This window comes from Canis lupus, chromosome 28 (genome assembly GCF_048164855.1).
Source record: "Canis lupus baileyi chromosome 28, mCanLup2.hap1, whole genome shotgun sequence".
NCBI classification, from domain to species: domain Eukaryota; kingdom Metazoa; phylum Chordata; class Mammalia; order Carnivora; family Canidae; genus Canis; species Canis lupus.
In genome coordinates, this window is record NC_132865.1 from 14,603,459 (window position 1) to 14,625,139 (window position 21,681).

At 35.9% G+C, this 21,681-nt stretch overlaps 1 protein-coding gene across 10 annotated transcripts in view; it reads left to right on the plus strand.

Annotated features, from left to right (window-relative positions):
* MRPS28 (mitochondrial ribosomal protein S28) overlaps positions 1-21,681 on the plus strand; it is a 116,297-nt gene that overhangs the window by 79,406 nt on the left and 15,210 nt on the right. For 5 of the 10 annotated variants that reach the window (XM_072804137.1, XM_072804139.1, XM_072804140.1 and 2 more), the window contains one exon: positions 21,352-21,643. The exons of 2 other annotated variants lie outside the window; for them this stretch is intronic. In XM_072804137.1, coding sequence (XP_072660238.1) covers positions 21,352-21,411 — 60 coding nt within the window. In that variant the 3' untranslated portion in view covers positions 21,412-21,643. Of the gene's footprint in view, positions 1-19,879; positions 20,019-21,351; positions 21,644-21,681 lie in introns of those variants that run through there. 3 more of the 10 variants (XM_072804141.1, XM_072804136.1, XM_072804142.1) reach the window with 3 other exon arrangements.

The window sequence follows — 21,681 nt, forward strand, 5'->3', positions numbered from 1 at the left end:
AAATATTGGCATCATTTAAGAAACAATAACTTACAAGCTTTTTACTGATTCTGAAACTAAGAACATATTTGTTATAAAATAGAGAAATTTGTCATATCACCATAATACTATTATTAACATTTTAATTTTTTCTAGGTAAGGATATTATTTTTATAAGATTTTTAAATTTAGGGAGAGAGTGTGTGAGTAGGGGGAGGGGCAGAAGAGGAGGGAGAAGGAATGGATCCCAAATGGACCCCCTGCTGAGCATGGAGCCTGATGTGGGGCTTGATCTTGTAACCCTGAGATCATAACCTGAGCTGAAATCAAGAGTCAGATGCTTAACCAACTAACTGAACCACCCAGGCACCTTGGCAAGCATATTTTTTAAAAAGTCAGTTGCCATCCTATCTCAAATTTTATAGCCTATTAACTTTACAGTAAAAATATTTTATTATTTAGTCTCTCAAACTATATTTTTCTTGGCTGTATAGTACTCTTTGTAGAGATGTATCCTAATTTATTTAACAAATCCTGTATGATTAGATATTTGGCTGTTTCTAAATTGTTTGTTTTAAATACAGCTATAGTAAACATCTTGATGCCCATCTCTTCTCACATTTATTTATTTATTTATGATTTTATTTATTTATGAGAGACAGAGAGAGGGGCAGAGACACAGGCAGAGGGAGAAGCAGGCTCCACACAGGGAGCCTGATGCGGAACTCGATCCCAGGACCCCAGGACCATGCCCTGGGTCGAAGGCAGACGCTAAGCCGCCGAGCCACCCAGGGATCCCCTCTTCTCACTTGTTTTAGGTAAAATCCTAAAAGTAAAATTGCTGGGCCAACTGGTATAAACACTTACATTGCCAGATTGCTCTCTCGAAAGGTAGTACTAGTTTAAAATCCCAGCTAGTCTATTCCTTTGTAAACATAGGTACTCTGTTTTCAAATATTAATCATATTAATAAGAAAAGTATCTAGGTTTAATTCGCATCTATTTGATCATTAATAAAATTGAACATTTTTTCTTTTGTTTGAGGAGCAGATAGATGTTGTGGGCCTAACATGTCATTTATCTCTGGGAAATTCCTAGTTACATTCTCTGTTCATTTGTCTCTCAGTGTGCCTTAATTTTTTTTTAACTTCTTTAAGCCCAAATATTGATTTGAGATAAATGTAAACAAAAAAGTCTTTCATGGTATAAAATACCAAAATGTAATATTCTTATAGAACTAATAGCTTATACTGTAAATTTTCTATAGGGAATGTATAGTTTACAGGTTTTTTATTCTTGAGAGTATATAGCCATTCTTGAGTATTTTATTTGAATGTATGACTTCCTAAATACAAATAAAGTTCTAGAATATTCTGAGAATTGAATAGCTTCTTTTTCTTAGTGAATCTCATCTTTAAAGTCAGCAATTTTCAGATGATCACAAGTCTGAGATCAAGTGAATCAAAAAACAAATTAACTTTACTATGTGCTCAGGATTTGGACTCCAAGTAATAATAGATGGCAGATGTAGTTGTTTGACTGTCATGTTAAACAAACAAACAAACAAATAAAAGGGAAGAGGAAAGGAATGAAAGACAATTTCCTTACCAAGCAATCACACAGTTTATTGTCTAGGAAATAAAAAAGGAGAAAACAGAGAAAAAAGAGCCAGTTTTGTGTACTGTTGAGCACACAGATGTTCCTCTTGGCAGCCATACAGTACTAGTCAGGATTGGGGTTTTTGCAGACATAGAATGTGAGCCTTCTTTGTTGGAGACAAAGTGTTGCCTGTGGTGGGAATTGCTGCAGTGATGGGAAAGTATCGTCATGTATTGTTGGATTGCTGTGATTTTCAATAGAGACAGTACATTAAAGTAGCTTTGTGGGCAGTGGATTGTTTCAGCCAAGCCTGGCTAATAACACACTCATCTTGGCAAACTCTATTTAAAAGGTAGAACTGGCATAGTTTTGTGGTCATGGAGCCTGTCCCATACTTGGACATCAGAGTTACTTTTTGCTAGCCCTATTTTTTGACAACCAATTTATTTAATGTGATCTAACAAAGGAGTTTGCCACTATAAAGTTAGAACTGTAACCACTTTTCAAGTGGACCTATTTCTTTTTTTAAAAAATTTCTTTCATTTTTACAATTACTAAATTAGTCTATTTCAGAATTGTTGGAGAAAATATCTTTTTAGTTGAGTTATTTCTTCGTAGCCCTCCTGTTTGTTTAGGATAGTGTTTTGTTACAAAATAGAAGGTGCAAAACTTACATGTTTTACATTAGCATTGGAGTATTTTTTGTTAATACATAAATACTATATTGTGAAATGTTTAAACCATATGTTTAAATCTAATCACTAGAAAGCAGAAGTGAGTGTTTTTTAATTTGCTTGCCAGTGTTACCTGTCCTAGTCTTCCATATAGTTTACTTGAAGTAAAACAACTAGATGTTAACATAGATTTTAACTATTTTAAGGTTAAAATTTAAACTTACAAGGATTGATCATTGAATTCTTTTTAGTTATCCCTCTCTTTTCCCTTTTTATGTTAAATACAATATTGAGTGACTTTTTATGGCCTTCTAGTTGCTTATATAATGTCTGAACAAGAAAGGAGACTAACAAAAGTAGTAGAGACTAGAGCCTTTATAGTCACCCCTAATTTGATGGGGTTGTTAAAGATTGAACTAGTATGTTCATGGAGGCTTAGAGCTTCTAAGAGCCAGAGTTATCTAGTCAACTCTCTCTTTTGACAGAGATAAGTGAGACCCAGAGAAATTAACCAGTAATACTCTTTTCATTAGTGAGGAGTCAGACCCTGATTAATTATAAAGCTCTTGATTCTCATATTTAAACTCTCTTCTGTATCCTTTAGTCTCATCAAATCAAAGCAACATTCATTTATTAGGCTCCTAATCTGCACGATTCATCAGATGTAATCCTTACCTTAAAGAAACCTACATTCTAGTTAGAAAACAAGGAATGCACTCATTCAAAGTTGTTGGTAATGAAAGATTTAAATAGTTCAGGACAATAGTAGAAGTCATACCTCAGAGCACCACTTCTTTAATGGCCGAATGAACTATGTAAATAATAATTATTCTTGAAACTTGGTGAAAGGATGTATATCTTTAGGCTGGGGTAGTCAGAGAGAGACCCTTTCCATAGAAATTGGGTTTTGCGGTAGGTCTGGATTTTGTCTGCCTCACTGGTGAATTTCCACTTTATAAAATTTAACATAAATATCAGTTATCCCTAGGGTCCCCTGACATTTTTTGCCTAATAAAACTATTTGCATTTACATATAAGTCTAGTATAGTATTCCACATTTCGTTATAGTTGTTTATCTCTCTTGCTAGACTTCTAAACTGCTTAAGATCACACTTATTCTTCACATCCTGAGTATGTGTGTGGTATGTAATTATCACAAATATGTTTTCAAGTAACTTAATATTTGCATGTACTTAGACAAATAGGAATTCATATGACAGTAACACACTGTTATGGACTTAATTGTATTCCGCCAAAGTTTATATTTGAAGCTCTTGGCAATAGGACCTATAAGAAGGTAAAAAAGGGTAAGTGAGGTCATTGAGGTGGGATCCTAATCCAACGGGATCGGTGTCCTTGTAGAAGAAGGAAGAGACACGAGACTACTCTCTTGCGCTTCTCACTATGTCCTTACAGGGCCATGTAAGGACATAGTGAGAAGACAGCTGTCTGCAAGCTAGGAGCAAAATTAGCCAAACATCTCTCCCAGGAGCCAAATTAGCCATAACATCAGTCTTGGACTTGTAGCTTCTCAAACTGTGAGAAAATAGATTTCTGATTCTTAAGACACCCAGCCTGTGGTATTTTGTTATAGCAGCCCTAGCAGACTAATACACATATATATAAACAAATAAATGCAGGAGTAAATACTGCTTTAGAAAATTTTAAAAGTCCTGCATCCCAAGATTCTACTGCACATCTTTGAAAACTGTCAGCTGCTGTCTGTCTTCATAAGGATACAACTCTATTGTCAATTTGCCTGCCCCAGAGAACCTTACAGCCAGGCTTATGTCCATTATGATAGGAAATAGGTAGTTCAACACCTGCCTAAATTGTTTGTCAAACCAAGAAGAATACAAGCAGCGTATTAAAGAATTGGCTCAGTTCTACTGTGATCCTGAATGACTTATAATCAAGACAGACAGTATTATCAGCAGAGTTAGATCTGGCTGCTGTAAGTTTGCAATTTGGTATGCCAACACAGCCTATATCTCACTGTAATGCAACTGCCCATGGATAAGGTCCCAATTAGCCCTTGAGTCCTCCCTACCCAGCATCTTTCCATCCCTGTCCCCTACAATTCATTTTCCACAGAGTGGCCAGAGTGGTCTTAAATTTGATCATGCATTTCCCTTCTACTTAGGCTTTCCATGAACATCTAATATAAATCCCAAATCTTTTACATTGGTGTATGAAGCACTATGTGGCCTACCTCCTACCTTCCTCTCTGCTTCTCGTGCCTACCCATCCCCCTGTTACCCAGGGCTCTCCAGCCATGCTGGCTTCCTCTTGCTTGTTCAATCGTACCAACTTTGTCTTAGCTTTGAGCCTTTGAACCAATTGTGCCTCTGCCTGAAATGCTCTTGCCCCCATCTTTACACAGCTGGCTCTTTTGTCATTCAAGGCTCCACTTAAATGTTACTTCTTCAGAGATTCCTTCCTTCACCTCGCAGTCTAATGTCATCCCTCTCCATCATATCATTTTATTTTAATTTTCTATACAGCACTTACTCCTATGTAGTTTGTTTATTGTCATTTTCTCCCTATTGCAGTGGAAACTCTGTGAGTGATGGAACCCTGTCTTTCTTATACATTGGTTACTCCAGCACCTAGAAGAGTACTGCCACAGATGCGCTCTTAAGAAATATTTGTTGAATGAATAAACCAGTGAACAGAGTGACAGGTTGGAGCCCCAGATCCAGAGCAAGCAGTCACACCAGGCCCATCTCCCTCAGTGCTCATACACTGTTCCCATATGCTTAGTCACTTGGGTCCTGCTCTCAACAGGCCCTTCAGGGTCTAGAAACACACTTCTTCACAAGTACAGCTGCTGGGGCACCTGGTTAGCTCAGTCAGTTAAGTGTCTGCCTTCAGCTTAAGTCATGATTTTAGGGTCCTGGGATCGAGCCCCATATCTGGCTCCCTGCTCTGCGGGGAGCCTGCTTCTCCCTTTCCTTCTCTCTGCTTGTCTTCTCTTTCTCTCTCTCTCTTAATAAATAAAATCTTAAAAAAAAAAGTCCAACTGCTATTGCTTATCTAGTAGATTAGCTAATTGACATCCATCAAAAGTTAAACCCAATTTCTGTGAACAGGGCATCTTTGGAAACTTTTGCCAATTGCTCTCTTCCCCAACAGACATCAACCCCCTGCCATGTCAATTTGTCAGCCGCAGTAAACCTTATAGCCAGACCTACATGAATTGTGACAGAAAATAGCTAGTTATAGGCCTGTACCATTTACTTGTTAAATCAAAGTGTGTCCTGACTTTGCATTCTCTTGTACAATCTTGCCAGAAATCTAGGAGATAGTACTATGGTGATTCCCATTTTACAAAAGATAACCTTATCCAAGATTGTATAATGATCATAGAATTGGTCATATAAAATGAGAAAATTGGGAGACGGAGTTGTTCTTAGACACTTTTGTTTTTTGTCAGTTTGTTATCCAAGGTTTTAGTTTACCTGGTCAGTAAATCATGGCTTTCTTTAGCTTTCTTTCTTTCATCATATGACATAATACTTGTTCTTTGAACAGAATTTAGCTGTTCATTCATCTTTTCTTGGCAAGTTAAGAGCTCTAGGATCTTGGGATTTTTTTTCCACCTGTTTTATAGGCAATGATTTAGGAAGTCCATTTACATGGGCAAGGGAAGCTAGATGCAGGTAAATAGAATCTGAGAAGGAAAGTTAAGAATTTCTTATTAAGGACACTAATCCCTTTTTGTTGTAAAGGACAAAATTAAATCACTATTCTATCCTATTTTTCTTTACTTTAAAAGCTAAGAACTTATTTAGAGATACCTGTATTAGTCAAAATGCTAAACTAACACTGTTCTTTGGGAATTTTAGTACGTTTTGAATGTTGTTTTCTAGGTAGTAAGAGCTTTAAAATAATATCAGTATCTAACCCCAAGGAAATAGCCATAGCCTTCTACTAAATCAAAGCAAAAGCAAACAAAAAGCTTTTATTTATAATTTTAATCATAAGTAGATGTTTTGATTTTGATTCTGAGACCATAAAGTATGTAATTTTTTTTCATCATTCCATTCCCAAGATTTTTTTTTACTCTTGACAATATTTTACTCTATTAGTATTTAGAGCAAAGTCACTCTAGCGATACCAATGGTCTCAGAAACAATTTCTTTTCTTTTTTTAAAGATTGTTATTTATTTATTCATGAGAGACACACACAGAGAGTGAGAGAGAGAGAGGCAGAGAACCAGGCAGAGGGAGAAGCAGGGTCCACGCAGGGAGCCCAATGTGGGACTCGATCCCGGGTCTCCAGGATCAGGCCCTGGGCTGAAGGCGGCGCTAAACCACTGACCCACCCAGGCTGCCCACAATTTCTTTTCTTAAACCAGAAGGAAAACGTTCTGGATTGTATGATGTCTGCAGCATGGATCCGATTCTCTTATGGAAGATTTTTCTCTCTCACCCTTGCCAGTCCACATAAGCTATTGCAATAACAATCTCTTAAGTATTTGACTTTCCAAAAGGCATCTGATAGTCTCCTCTCTTGTTGAAAGGGTACAGAAATCAGGACCAACCTGCTAAAGTAGGTCCTATGTCCCACCAAGGTGGAATATGGCTCTTCACTCCATTTTTTACTCTGTGGGTTAGGGGGACAAGATAGTTTCTCTCTTTCTTTTTGGTATGCCCTTACTTCATACAGATGTAGAATAGGTGTTTGTTGAAAATTCAACAATATTTATTTAATAAGCAATTAATATAGAGCGATAGAAATAAGACTAAAAGAAAAGAAACTCTGAAAATGGGTTGGTACAATGAATTTAGAAGTCTTCTGTTCTCTTAATGTGGTCGAAAGTGCAGGGAATTAGGAATCTGGAGACAGAGGTTCTACCAGTAGAGGAAATAATCAAAGACATTTAGAGCTGAGGTAATGAGGAGATAACATCTGCCGTAAGGTAATTTTCAAGCTAAATTTGATTCTTGTTGCCTAGGCTAGGAAGTGTTAGGTTTTCAATCACTGTGGAAGTGACTTTGGAAATATCTTGGTCATGAAAATGCATCCTTAACTGCGGTAAATCTTATATAGCCAACATAAAATGATTTAGCTCTTTGTTTAGATGAAAATATATATTAATCTCTTGAGTATTCATAATGGAAAAACAACTTTGCTCATCTCATATTTGACATTTAAAAGTACAGTTATAATTTTGACCTTCTACTCAGTGTCTGTACTGCATGCACTTGTTAGGAAATTAAAGCTTGAATTGGGCAAGATTCAGCTTAGCCCCAGAAACTACCGTGAACAATTGATTTAGAATTTGATTGAGACAAAGACTCAGAGAATCTAACTTAGGAACAAGCTTTTTGACCAAGGTTAGGGGATCAGACCCATTTAAGGAGCATTTTCCCAAATGTACAGGAGTCTCCAGCTCTACCCCCACTGATTTTTATGGAGTAGGTCTGGTTTGGACCCCTGGTATCAGTATTTTTAAGAAAAGTGAGAAGAGAAGAAAAAAAAATTGTAAAAAGCTTCCACAAGCAATTCTGTTACAACTTCCAGTTCTGACTCCCTATAGAGTCAACATATCTATTCCTATATATTATAAAGTAATTTCTGGATTTTATTAGCTCCCTCCCTCAGCTCCAAATTCAAACTCAAAAGAATCCCTTCAGTGAGTTTTGTTTTCCTTTTGTTTCTTTCATATATACTGGAGATTGCTACTAGACTTGTTCATTTGAACAGTGTTCTAATGTCTTTTTTTTCTAATGTCTTTGATAAAACCATATTTGAAGTTACTATCCTTTCAGTTATCTGTTATATAAAGTGTGAATGTGGTGAATTCATAGTAGCTAGTATTTACTGAGTATGTATTATCACTTTCCATACCTTATAATGTGTGAAGCTTCACATCAGCCTTGCCAGGTGGTATTTATTACCCTCCTGTTAATTCAAAGTAAGTTTCTTGCTCTCAATCACAGTCAAATCTAGATCTTTCTATAATGATTGAAAGCTCATACTCCTTCCTCTGTTCTACACTGGCAAAACTGTTCTCTGACAATAAATACATATATTTGCTTTAAAATTATATACCTCAAAATATATCCCCTTTTGTTTTGATGCCATAATACCAGCTCCAAGTTTGATCCCAGTGCATCTCAGGTGTCTCATATTTGATACATCTTATTTTTTAGCTCTGAGAAAAGATTTTAACTGTCATTATTGATTCTGTGTGTACTATATTACATTATATGCATATTCCACATTATTAAAAAGTGAAGCTATTATATATTTTTAAATGTGTCATTTTCACATTTCATAAATCAGTGCTTGAATGAGACAAAACTTCAGTTTATCATGACACAAAATATTAACTAACACAGTAAAGGCTAAAAAGAACTTGGTTTAAGGGAAAAACAAAATCATACATTTATATTAGAATTACAGGAAAAAAAAAGAAAATCAATATCTAGGATGATTGCAACTTGAGCAAGGAATGCAGTTTGGCATTATGAACAATATCCAGTGGCTCATTGCCGCAATGGCCTGTAGGTTTCCAGCTGCCAGTTGATTTGCATAGTTTATTTTGGCCTATTGGATAAGTACTCTCTCTCTAGTGTTTTTAAAGATATAATCATTAGGTTTTTTTCAAAAGGCTTTTGATAATAATTCAGGTAGCAGAAGTTATGGATATAATTTTGTTTCCCATTTACATCTTCTAATGACCTAGGATAATAAATTAGAACTTAAGATTTGTGCTGCATTTTACATTTTAATGAGTGTAAGTATTGGAGAGCTATAGAACGTTATGAACACTTTCTACCTTTATTTTGTTAACTATGGCTGCTGTGCTTGGTAACACAGTATGGATAGTATGGTGGTGAGAAAATCTTGAAAGACATCTGACAGATTGGACAGAAAGAAGCAAGAGACCAGATAGGTCAGGGAAACATGGCAGATGGTATTTTGAAAAAGTGAGACAAATCCAGAGTGCATCAAGTAGTTTGCATAGGGTTCATTTGTTAATTGACTATTTAAGGCTATAATAACATTTTATATATTTTATATAGCTAATAAAAGTTATTAAGATCTTTCATTTCATATATATTTAATCAGCTTTGCACTTAAAATCATTTTACATTATATCAGTTTTCAAATACTTAACATTGTATAAAAGTAGAACAAAATCATAGGACTGCAAAAGACCTTAGGTCTTTTCTAACACTGTGCTTTTTTAAAGACGAAGAAATTGATGTTCAGACAATTCATTTGAAGAAAAAAGTACACACATTTCCACATGTGCTCTCACGTTTGCGTGTATGCTCTTGTGCTCTCTGTACACATGCACACGCACTCATGCACATACACACACACATGGACAAGTTGCTGGATTTACATATAGATCAACATTGTGAACACTTGTATAAATTAGAAAAAATCAAATAGATGTTAATTGAACTGTTAGAAACATTTTAACTTTTTCTCTTCAAAAAGGAGAAGAAAAATTTACTTCTAAAGTCTTAAAACTTTAAATGAAGAATTGTATGAAAATCAGAATTTGAACATACAAAAGTTCTAAACCATTTTAACTCATTGGGGTAAAAACATAGATGTCTAATGATTTGAGGGAAAAGAACTATTTTTAAACCTCTGAGAATTATGATTACAGCAAGATAGCTAAATTGACTAGCAAAGTCAGAATTCCTCCCAATATTCTTTAGATATTGAGGTTTAATCCATGCCTTATATTTGTCAGCTTTGGATTATTAATATATTTATATCAAAGAACTAGTCAGAGGGATTCTCTCTATTTTAAGTCTATGAGAACCATCACTAGCATGCCCTGACAGATGTTAAAGAACGTCTGTGGAAAGAATGTCAAAAACCTCTCCTAAGGAAAGTCTTTAAACCATGTCTTTAATAAAGAAATGCAAAACCAGATTTAATTGCCCTTTTCCTAAACAGCTCAGCCATGCAGGCTCATTTACTGCAGCATATGGTCCGAGAAAGCACACAGTGGAAGAGAGCAGTCATGGTGAAGGCTGGGATTGGATCCGTTTAGCCTGGAGTTCACAAAGATCACAAGGAGGCAAGCACTTGAAGTTAAAAGAAAGAAACGTACCAAGCAGTAGAAACACAGGCTATTTTTATTTTGAATGCGCTCATTGGAGACATCCTATTTGCCTTTCAAGACAGCAGTATTCAGTGGTTTTCATATGAAATATAAGATTTCTAAAAAACTACTACCTGGAATGTTCTTCCTAATTAAAAAAGTAAAAAAAAAAAAAAAAAAAAAAGAGAGAGAATTGTATAAAGCCATGGAGATTTTTTTTTCTGATGTTGCTATTTGTTACCACTGAAAGTAATCATTTTTCTAATGAGAGAACAGTTAAAATAATGAGTTGGATGACAGCAATGTGGCCTACATTTTATTTAAAAGGAAAGATAGTATAAAATTATATGAAGTGGTAAATTCTTACCACCCCTAGGGGATTAAGTTTATAGTTCTTGCAAGAAGTCACAGGTAATTGAGAACTTGAGAAAAGGAAGAGGTAAAAGAATCTGTGACTCCTTTCTTACCACTTTGCAGCATTAGGCAAGTTATTTCACTTCCATGTATCTTAATTTTATGCCTGTAATAATGGGGAAGCTATCTTTCCAGAGAACTTAATTATAACCTCAAAATATCTAATAAGACAGTTCAGTTGCTATAGATCTAGTACAATGTCCCAATAGAATTGAGGAAGAGCACCAAAGGTAACAGGAAAGAAATGTTTGAAGGGTTAGTAATGGCAAAGAAGTATCAGACTTTATCATTGCTAGATGTAATTAGTGATATTTGTTATAACATATTATTTTTTTAAAATATTTTGTTTATTCATGAGAGACACAGAGAGAGAGAGAGAGGCAGAGACACAGGCAGAGGGAGAAACAGGCTCCATGCAGGGAGCCCGACGTGGGACTCGATCCCGGGTCCCTCAGGATCAGGCCCTGGACTGAAGGTGGTGCTAAACCGCTGAGCCGCCCGGGCTGCCCAACATATTATTTCAAATTGCTATTTTTCCTGCAAAACTAGCCTTTCTGCCACAATGTATATTTATGTATTGTAGGACAGGTATGCTTACTTGTCAATTTGAAATTGTCTAGAGCTGCACTTTGATGTGGCTTTTTAAATTTTAAATTTAAATTAATTAAGTATAATTTAGAAGTTTAGGGGACGCCTGGGTGGCTCAGTGGTTTAGCGCCTGCCTTTGACCCAGGGCATGATCCTGGAGTCCCAGGATCGAGTCCTGCGTTGGGCTTCCTGCGTAGAGCCTACTTCTCCCTCTGCCTGTGTCTCTGCCTGTCTTTCTGTGTCTCTCATGAATAAATAAATAATAAAAATCTTTTAAAAAAATTTTAGAAGTTTAGTTACTCACACTAGCCATATTTCAAGTGTTCAAACCTTATCTAAAGTTATTTGTTATCATAGAAAGTTATGTTGGGCTGTGGTGTTTGGTATTACTGATTTTTTTTTTTTTGAGATCTTATTTATTTATTCACCACACACACACACACACACACACACACACACAGAGAGGCAGAGACATAGGCAGAGGGAGAAGCAGGCTCCATGTAGGGGGCCCGATGTGGGGCTCAATCCTGGGAATCTGGAATCGTGCCCTGAGCCAAAGGTAGATGCTCAACCACTGAGCCACCCAGGCGTCCCGGTATTACTGATATTTTAGTTAAGTTTTTATCAGTGCATTTCATTGAAAGGTAAGAACATAAATCATGTATTTTATTTATTCATGAGAGACACAGAGAGAGAGAGAAGCAGAGACATAGGCAGAGAGAGAGAGAAGCAGGCTCCATGCAGGAAGCCCAATGTGGGACTTGATCCCTGGACTCCAGGATCACACCCTGGGCCAAGTCAGGTGCTAAACCGCTAAGCCACTCAGGCGTCCCAAAAATCATGTATTTTAGATGACAAGTATAAAGAGGACTGATCTTCTACCAATGCAAGGAGTAGGCCAAAGGTTAAATTATAAAGAAGATACACTTACCACATGGAGCAGAACACAAAAATGAAATGGTGGTATTGTTTATGGTGATGTGATTTTTCTGAGACAGTGAACATTCTGAACAAAGTCAGTCTTCCATTCATTTACATAGTAATCACATTTTTGGAAATTTAGTGTATACTTTAACTTTTATTTAAAAAAACAACTTTTTATCTTTAGCAGAGCTAGTTCTAGGCTTAGATTAGTAGGTTTTCCACCCACATGGGTTGTCTAGCACAGATGTAGGGCAACTTTGTTGTGCAGAAGAGTTCTATATCTTACAGAATATCTGCATTCTACCCACCCTCTGCTAAATGTCAGCCTGATCATTGTGACCATCAAAAAGTACCTGTAAGCATTTCCAACACATTTTAGAAAAGCTGTGCTGAGCTGGGAGAGCCACTCTGGAAAACAGTATAGAAGTTCCTCAAAAAGTTGAAAATAGAGCTACCCTCTGACCCAGCAATTGGTATTTACCCCAGAGATACAAATGTAGTGATCCAAAGTGGCACCTGCACCCCAATGTTTATAGCAGCAATGTCCACAATAGCTAAACTATGGAAAGAGCCACAATGTCCATCAACAGATGAATGGATAAAGAAGATATAGTATAATAGAATATGATTCAGCCATGAAAGAAAGAAAGAAAGAAAGAAAGAAAGAAAGAAAGAAAGAAAGAAAGAAAGAAAGAAAGAAAGAAAGAAAGAAAGAAAGAAGAAAGAAAAGAAAAGAAGGAAGAAAGGGAGGGAGGGAGGAAGGGAGGGAGGAAGGAAGGAGAAATGAAAAGAAAAGGAAAGGAAAGGAAAGGAAAGAAAAGAAAATGAATCCTGCCATTTGCAACAATGTGGATGGAACTAGAGGATATTATGCTGAGTGAAATAAATCAATCAGATAAAGACAGTTATCATACGATTTTACTCATATGTGGAATTTAAGAAGCAAAACAGAAGAGCATAGGAGAAGGGAAGGAAAAATAAAACAAGATGAAATCAGAGAAGGAGACAAACCATAAGAGACTCTTAATCATAGGAAACAAACGGTTGCTAGAGGGAATGGGGTAACAGGGTGATGGACATTAAGGAAGGCGTGAGATGTAATCAGCACTGGGTGTTACAGAAGACTGATGAATCACTGACTTCTACTTCTGAAACTAATAATACATTATATGTTAATTAATTGAATTTAAATTAAAAAAAAAAAAAAAACCTGTGCTTTATGCTGGGCCCAATATTCAAGACTATGGGCCCATCCATCCTCTTAAAATAATCATCTTAAGCCTGTTTCTTTGTTGGATACTTTTTGTTGATTTATCTTTTTCTTCCATATTTTTAAAATTGAAAACATAATGCTACTGTGGATATGATTCTTCTTTTAACACCTGTCCTTATTCATTCCTAATAGGGTAGACTTAATTTAAGTGACCATAGATAATAATATTATTTTCTTTACTAATTTATTATGGACTTTTATATCCATGAGAAAATGAAGCTTTATGGCTTTGAGCATTAGCTCAGTGACCTTGTTCAGTGAAGTCCTGGGTTTCCTTAAGAAGCACTTTGGAAATAAATCAGAAGTAATTATTACAAGGCCATGATGTGTCCATAAAATGAGAACTCATTTCTTTTACTTCAAGAAAGATAAACAGACTTAAAATCTAGAGTGGGGCTGCTTAATCTCAGAGGTCCATGGATAGCCTTCATGTAATCTGTGAACCCCTTTCACATTGTAGCAAAATTTTGTTACAGGTATTTGTGCAATTTTGGAAGAGTTCATTGATACAGTCAAAGGAATGAGGAAAAACTAGATAAATAAAAGAATAATAAAACCCCATTATAAAAAGAAGAAATAGATTCAGGTTTAGAGAATCATGAGGGACGCCTGGGTGGCTCAACAATTAAGCATTTGCCTTCGGCTCTTGGCGTGATCCTGAAGTCCTGGGTTTGAGTCCCACATCAGGCATCCTGCATGGAGCCTGCTTCTCCCTCTGCCTCTCTCTTTGTGTCTCTCATAAATAAATAAAATCTTTAAAAATAAATAAATAAATAAATAAGAAAATCATGAAAGGGGGCAGTTGATTAGGTTAGAGGTTAAGGCTGCTATTGAATTTAAAATGAAGCTAAAGATTGCTTCTTGGAAGAACAAATTATGAATCCATAGAAATTGTTATCTTCCTCTTCTAAGAAATGGTGTGTGCTAAATATATAAGTAGATTTGTCAGAGGCTTACCTCCATCAAAAGTTAATGAAGCAAGAGGGATAGCAGACAGGCAAAATGAGACACCTTTCCCTGCACCTCAGTCTTCCTGAGCCCCTGCCAAAAAGAGTATGAGAGTAGATAAATCACTGTGACCCTTTTGTGACTGATGGTATACGTGGCTTTCTTGTTTCTAGTTATGTTGTGGTCAGTGCTGGGAAATGCGGACCACTCAGTGTGTAGTTCTCTGAATTTCACTTGCTTTTGTTTGGAGCTGTTTTGTCTCACATCCTCATTGGAAATTCAACATTCATTTCAAAAGAAATGGTTTTCATTTTTGTAGAATATTTTTGTTATATTTTAAGAGAAGAGTGTTTATACCATGAAAATAAATAAAATTTGAATCATAACAAATATGGGAAGAACCCCCCCACCCCAATTTTCCTTCTGTCGGCATCTTTTATTGATTCAATTGTAACTGGATTAGAACTGAAAGTGCTCTTGTACTCTCCATCACCCAACGTAGAGTATCAATTTTTACTGGATTTGTGTTTATGATGATGATGGTGAGCGACAGTGATAGCTAACATTTATGAGTACTTATAAGGGCTTGGCATGAGTTGATTTCTTTCATGCTCATAAGAACCTAAGTCATGGGTATTCCCATTTTACAAATAAGGACACTGAAACAGAGATAAAGTAGCTCAGAGTTGTATATTTATGTGATAAAACTGCACATGTCTAGTCATCTGGCTCCAGAGCCCACATTCTCAATCACTACATTGCCTTCTCTGGATTTTTATACCTAGGCCAAAATCTTTGAATAAAGTGACCATTTAAAGGCTGCATAAACAATCTGGGAAAAGAGTTTACTGGCATATTCATTTTAAATCTTGTTATGTGGAACAATGGAAACCCAAATGAGAAGACTAAGCAGTATTACTGATTATCAAAGAAGTTTCACCTAGAATTATATTGGAAGAAATGGACTTCTCAGAAATACATTAGTTATTTCTTCTTCTTTTTTTAATTTAATAAAGTATTTCAAAGTTAAAGCAAGAATAAACTCCATGTTAATTGTATGGCTGCTATTTCTGTTGGAGAAGTATGCTAACCTTTCCATGTCCTGGATATTCAGTGCAAGCAAGGCAGCCTCACCCCAGACTATCAGTGAGCTTTATTCAAGCGATTCTTTTTAGATGCATTTGTCCATGATATATTCCTAACTTTTTCTTTTTTCTATCTAAATTACCCTCAGAGGCTGTTGTCACTTAGGAAAACATCTGTTACTCTTGAAGCTTGTTAATGGTGCCCACAAAGTTTTGTCAGAGGTCCTCATTTCACGGGCCTTTTGTATTTATGTAGACTATCCTGTCCTCCTGCACTTGATTGTATATTAACAAAGATAATTCTAAGCCAGATTTTTTCAAGTGGTGACGAGAGGAGCCTGAGTCAGAATCACCTAGGAAGCTTGCTAAAAAGGTTAATTCCTAAGTCCCACCCCAGATTTGCTAGCTCACTCTCAGGGTTGCTTCCCTCCATTTGCCTTTTTTATCAGTACCCCAAGGTGTTTCTGATATACTGGAAAGTGTGATATACTGTTCAGAAGGCTATATTATGTGAAGTGTGTACATGGTACTATAAGAGACAGATATGAAATCCCTGCCCCTAAGGATCTTACAGTCTGATAAAGGAGATAACACTTATATGGAATTAGCTGTACTAATACAAAGTAAAAATGAAGTACCGTAAAAGTAGAAATAGCTACTCAAGATAGCAGAAGTAAGAATTTTTTAAAGGTTCTGTTTCGTTTTATGTAGTACACAATGTGTATATTTGGATAATTCTTCTTTCAACACACATAAAGGCCTGCAGTTTGCTTTTCATCTCCATTTCCATCTCACTGGGTAATTCTCAGAATTTCCATACTTTTTAGAGATGAAGGCAAAGCTTTCATACTATTAAAAGCTACTGTATCTGAGGGACATAGTTGGTTAAACCATCTGGCTCTTGGTTTCAGCTCAGGTGGTGATCTCAGGGTTGTGAGATTGAGCCCTGCGTCCAGCTCCATCCTTATTGTGGAGTCTGCTTGAGATTCTCTTTCCCTCTCCCTCCCCCGCTCCCACTAGTTTTTTTCTTTTTCTCTTTCTCTCTAAATAAGTAAGTTTTTTTTTTTAAAAAAAGCTACTGCATATAAAAATGGGGACAAACTTTTGCCTTCCATAAATTACCAACCATACTGGTCACTCATGATGTTTCTGTTTTTATTTTTTAATTGGACACTTTCATCATTAATATGACACAGAACCACTTAAACTGAGAACTTCCTTTCACTATGATACACCCAGAATTTTTGCCTCTAGTATTTGTGACATGTTCAGCTGTATTTATGAAAAGTCACCGTTCATCTCCTCATGATTAGTTTATAATCTACCTATAAATACTCCTAAAAATAAGTAAAAAGAAATAAGCCAACAATTAACAATGGAAAAAAGAAAGCTAACTTTTATTAACCGCTATATGCTAGGCACAGTGCCAGGCAGATTTCAGAGAGGTTAAGTAAATGTACCAGTCTACACAGCTGCTAAAGCCAAGAAAATAGAAATTCTAGATAATCTGTGACCTGGTAGCTTTTATCAGCAAGTGTCATGTTAATTTATTGACAGATGTTTGAGTACCTGCTGCATTGGTTCTAGAAGGATAGAGAGAGAAATAATAGTGCCAGATCTTGGGGGAGCATACAGGCTAATGAGAAATCAGAGACTTATATAGATAACCAATACAAGTATGTGAGGGGCACTAACATTTCCAGTCACGTGGTAAGCATTTTCAACATATTATTTCATTTAACCTTCACAGTGAACCTGGAATCACCATTGTTGTAGATGAGGAAATTGTGGTTCAGAGAAAGCAAGTTACACAGGGTTACCCAACTAGTAAATAGTAGGGCTCAGATTTGCATCCAAGACTCTTCATTCCGACAAGGAGAATGTCAAGGTTCTCAGGAGCTGCATTTGATGTATTCATTCTATCTGGACCTTAAGATTATCTATCAATGGATAGATGATAAGTTCAAGCAGTGCTGGCAATAGAAGCAAAGGTACAGAGGGAATGAAGTATGTGGGAATGAACATTAGGCCAAGATATGGAACCCATCCTGAGAAGCAAGTAGAAACATGAGCTCTGAGAAGATCACGTTGGACCTCAAGCTTCAGCTAAGGGGTAACGAGACTTGAAGGGTTAAGTTCAAGAAATATCTGTTAAAGAAATGAACTAAACTTGCTAAGTGGATGTTGCAGGAAAGGCGGGGAGGAGAGGTCAACACAAATCAAAGCTGATTTAATGAATTAACTGTGTGTCATGCTGTGAGGACAAATGAAAGAATCTATTAGAACATAGGTTACAGCTCCAAGTAATACAGAAAATAGTGTTCAGGGCAGCCCGGGTGGTGCAGCAGTTTAGCATGGCATTCGGCCCCGGGGCGCGTGATCCTGGAGACCTGGGATCAAGTCCCACGTTGGGCTCCCTGTGTGGACCCTGCTTCTCCCTCTGCCTGTGTCTCTCTTTCTCTCATGAATGGATAAGTAAAATCTTTAATAAAAAAAAGTGGGGAAAAAAAAGAAAAAATAGTGTTTAGCTTTATCTTGTTGATGCACTAACCTCCTTTTCCGAGTGGTTAATTCATATAGGGTATGTCCTATAATTACTGTTTTCTAAGACTATACAGCTATGCCTCAATATTCTAAGATATCCCTTTATTTTTTAAACAAAGATAATAAGATCTGTGCTGTCAAATACACACTCATGTCTATGTACATGTAAATACACATGTAGAAGGACAAGAAAATATGACTGATTTCATTATTCTGCAGTTTTACAAAAGAAAGTTTACTTCTGTAATCAGAAAGAAAAATATGTTTTTTAAGAAATGAAATAGCCTTCATGTTTACTTGATGGAGCATATGTAAATTCCTTTAGAATACCTAGTCAAACATTGTGTGGAGACTGTTCATCAGATGATCTACAAAAATCCTTTTCCAGTGACTTTTTTTGAGAACTGTGTTTCTTTACCTTCCATTTATATAAAATTACTTAATCTTAAAATTAACTTAGAATACTCAAAAGTGCACAGGCATACCTCAGAGATAGTGCAGACTTAGTTCCAGACCACCACAATGAAGCAAATATTGCAATAAAGCAAGTCAAATGAACTCTTTGGTTTCCCAGCACATATAAAAGTTATGTTTACACTGTAAACACTTTAGCCCATTAAGGGTGCAACAATAGCATTATTTCTAAAAGAGCAAGGTACAATTCTCCCTTGAACGATGCGGTGGTTAGAAGCATTAACCCCCATGTAGTCGAAAATCTTGTATAATTTTTGACTCCCCAGAAACTTAGCTACAAATAGCCCGTGGTTGGCAGGAAGCCTCAATGATAATATAGTTAATTAATGTGTATTTGAATGTTATGTGTATTATATACTATATTCTTATAAAGTAAGCTAAAGAAAATGTCATTGGGATGCATGGGTGGCTCAGTCGATTAAGTGTCGAACTCTTGATTTTCGCTTGGGTGGTAATTACAGGGAGGTGAGATTGCAGAGCCCCACCTCTGGCTCCTTTCTGGGTATGGAGTCTACTTAAGATTCTTTCTCTTCCTCTATCTCTGCCCCTCCCCTGCTTGCACTAGCACTTTCTCTAAAAAAGCAAAACAAAATAAAAGGAAAATGTTATTGAGAAAATCATAAGGAAGAGAAAATACATTTATAGTACTGTACTATATATATTGGGGAAAAATCCACATATAAGTGAACCTGGGGAGTTCAAACCCTACCCAAAGGTTATTAACTGCATATACTTTGATTAAAAAATACTTTATGGCTATTGGGACTACAGCAAAATAAAAAGCTTTTGCATGGTGAAGGAAATCAGCAACAAAACAAAAAGACAACCTTGTGACTGGGAAAAGACATTTGCAAATGATATATCTGAGAAGGGTTAATATCCAGAACATGTAAAGAACTTAACAACTCAACACCAAACCAAACCAAACAAAACAAAAAATCCAAGATAATTTGATTTTAAAATGGGTAGAGGACCTGAACAGACATTTTTCCAAAGAAGGCATAGAAGTGATAAACAGATCATCAGGAAAATGTAAATCAAAACCATAATAAGATGTCAGTTGATACTTGTCACGGCTTGTATCAAAAAGATAAAAAATGACAAGTAATTTTGGTGAGGATGTGGAGAAAAAGGAGCCCTCATATGATAGAAATGTAGAAAACAATATGGAGTTTCCAACATTAAATATAGAAGTACCATATAATCCAGTAATTCCACTACTGGATGTTTACCCAAAGAAAATGAAAACCCTAATTGGAAAAAAAATATATACACCTACCTATATGTTTATTGCAGCATTATTTACAGTGGCCATGATATGGAAGCAGCCCAAGTGTCCATCAATAAAGCAATGGATAAAGAAGATGTGGTGGGTGTATGTATTAATGGATGGACCCAAATATGGACAGACCTAGAAAGTATTATGCTAAATTCAGTAAGTCAGAGAGACAAATACCACATGATTTCACTTATACTTGGAATCTAGAAAACAATACAAATGAAGATAAAGCAGAAACAAACCCGTAATACAGAGAACAAACTCATGGTTGCCAGAGTGGAGGTGGTGGGAACGGGCAAAATGGGTAAAAGGGAGTGAAAGGTACAGGCTTCCAGTTATGGAATGAATGAGTCCTGGAGATAAAAGACATAGGGAATATAGCCAAAGGTATGTAGCATTGTATGATGACAGATGGTAGCTACACGTCTTGGGAGTTAGCATTGTCAAATCACTATGTTGTACACCTGAAACTAATGTGACATTGTGTGTCAACTACACTTCAATTAAAAAAAATTGTTTAATTAAAAAAATACTTTATTGCTAAAAACTGCTAACCATCATCTCAGCTTTCAACAAGTTGTAATCACTAATCACAGATCACTATAACAAATATAATAATAGTGACAAAGTTTGAAATATTGTGCAAATTATCTAAACGTGACAAAGAGACACAAAGTGAGCAAATGCTGTTGGAAAGATGGTGGCAATACACTCATTTGACACAGGGTTGCCACAAAACTTCAATTTGTAAAAAACGTAAAATTTGCAAAGTACAAAGTGAAGCACAATGAAACAAAGTATGCCTTGTATATTTAGATCTTTAAAGATTTTTGGATTTCAATCTATAGCAATATTTGCACTCTCCTGCACCCTTTCATAATTTTGGTATTACACTCTTAAAATACTTGATTGAGGAAGAAGGCAAATGAGTCTAAGTTTTCATTTGGTATTATAAAATACGACTTTATTGACCAAGTGAACCATCAGGCGTGTTATGGCTATCATTATACTTAATTACAGGGCAGTCAAGCCCCAACACTAAACATTTAGACTTTTTTCCATTTTGCTTTTGTAAAATTTCCTTTACTTTAAAAGAAGATTCTAACTTTTGAAGAAAAAATATGTATCTGAAAATCGTTTTTTCCCTTGATATCACTCTCTGATTTAAAAAAAAAAATGAATGACATATTAAAATAAATGTCAGTTTCAAGAATTGACTTGTTTGCATTTTAGTTTGGGCTATGTTTTTATTTTGGTTATAAAATCTTTAAAAGTCCCCTTAAGATGAAAATTCTGATACAACTAAATTATTTTTCTGTCAAAAACAACTATATCTCAGATACTACTATAAAGTTCTTTTTAATAAATGATGTATTAACTTCTTTATTTTGAGCCACCACATTTAAAATTAGAATTTGAGTTTTCCTTTAAACTAGTTGTTCATACTGTGATATGCCAAATTCATGGAATTGTTTTTCTTACTATTTAGGAAATACCAGAAAGGAACCAGAGTCCGGCTGCGACTGTTAGATCTCGAACTTACGTCTAGGTTCCTGGGAGCGACCACAGATACAACTATACTTGAGGCGGATGCGATTCTCTTAGGAATCCAGGAGAGTAAAGACACAAAATCATAAGAGGAACATCATGAATAAGAAACAGACTTTGCTTAGTGCATTCCTTTTTGTTGTTGTTGAACCTACATATTCATCGAGAATGCAATTAGAAAATTGTGAATAAATGATTGAAAGAAGACATAATAAAGGAAAGCCATAATTACAGCTGTTATTCATTAGAATTTTTTTTAGTTGTTTCTCCC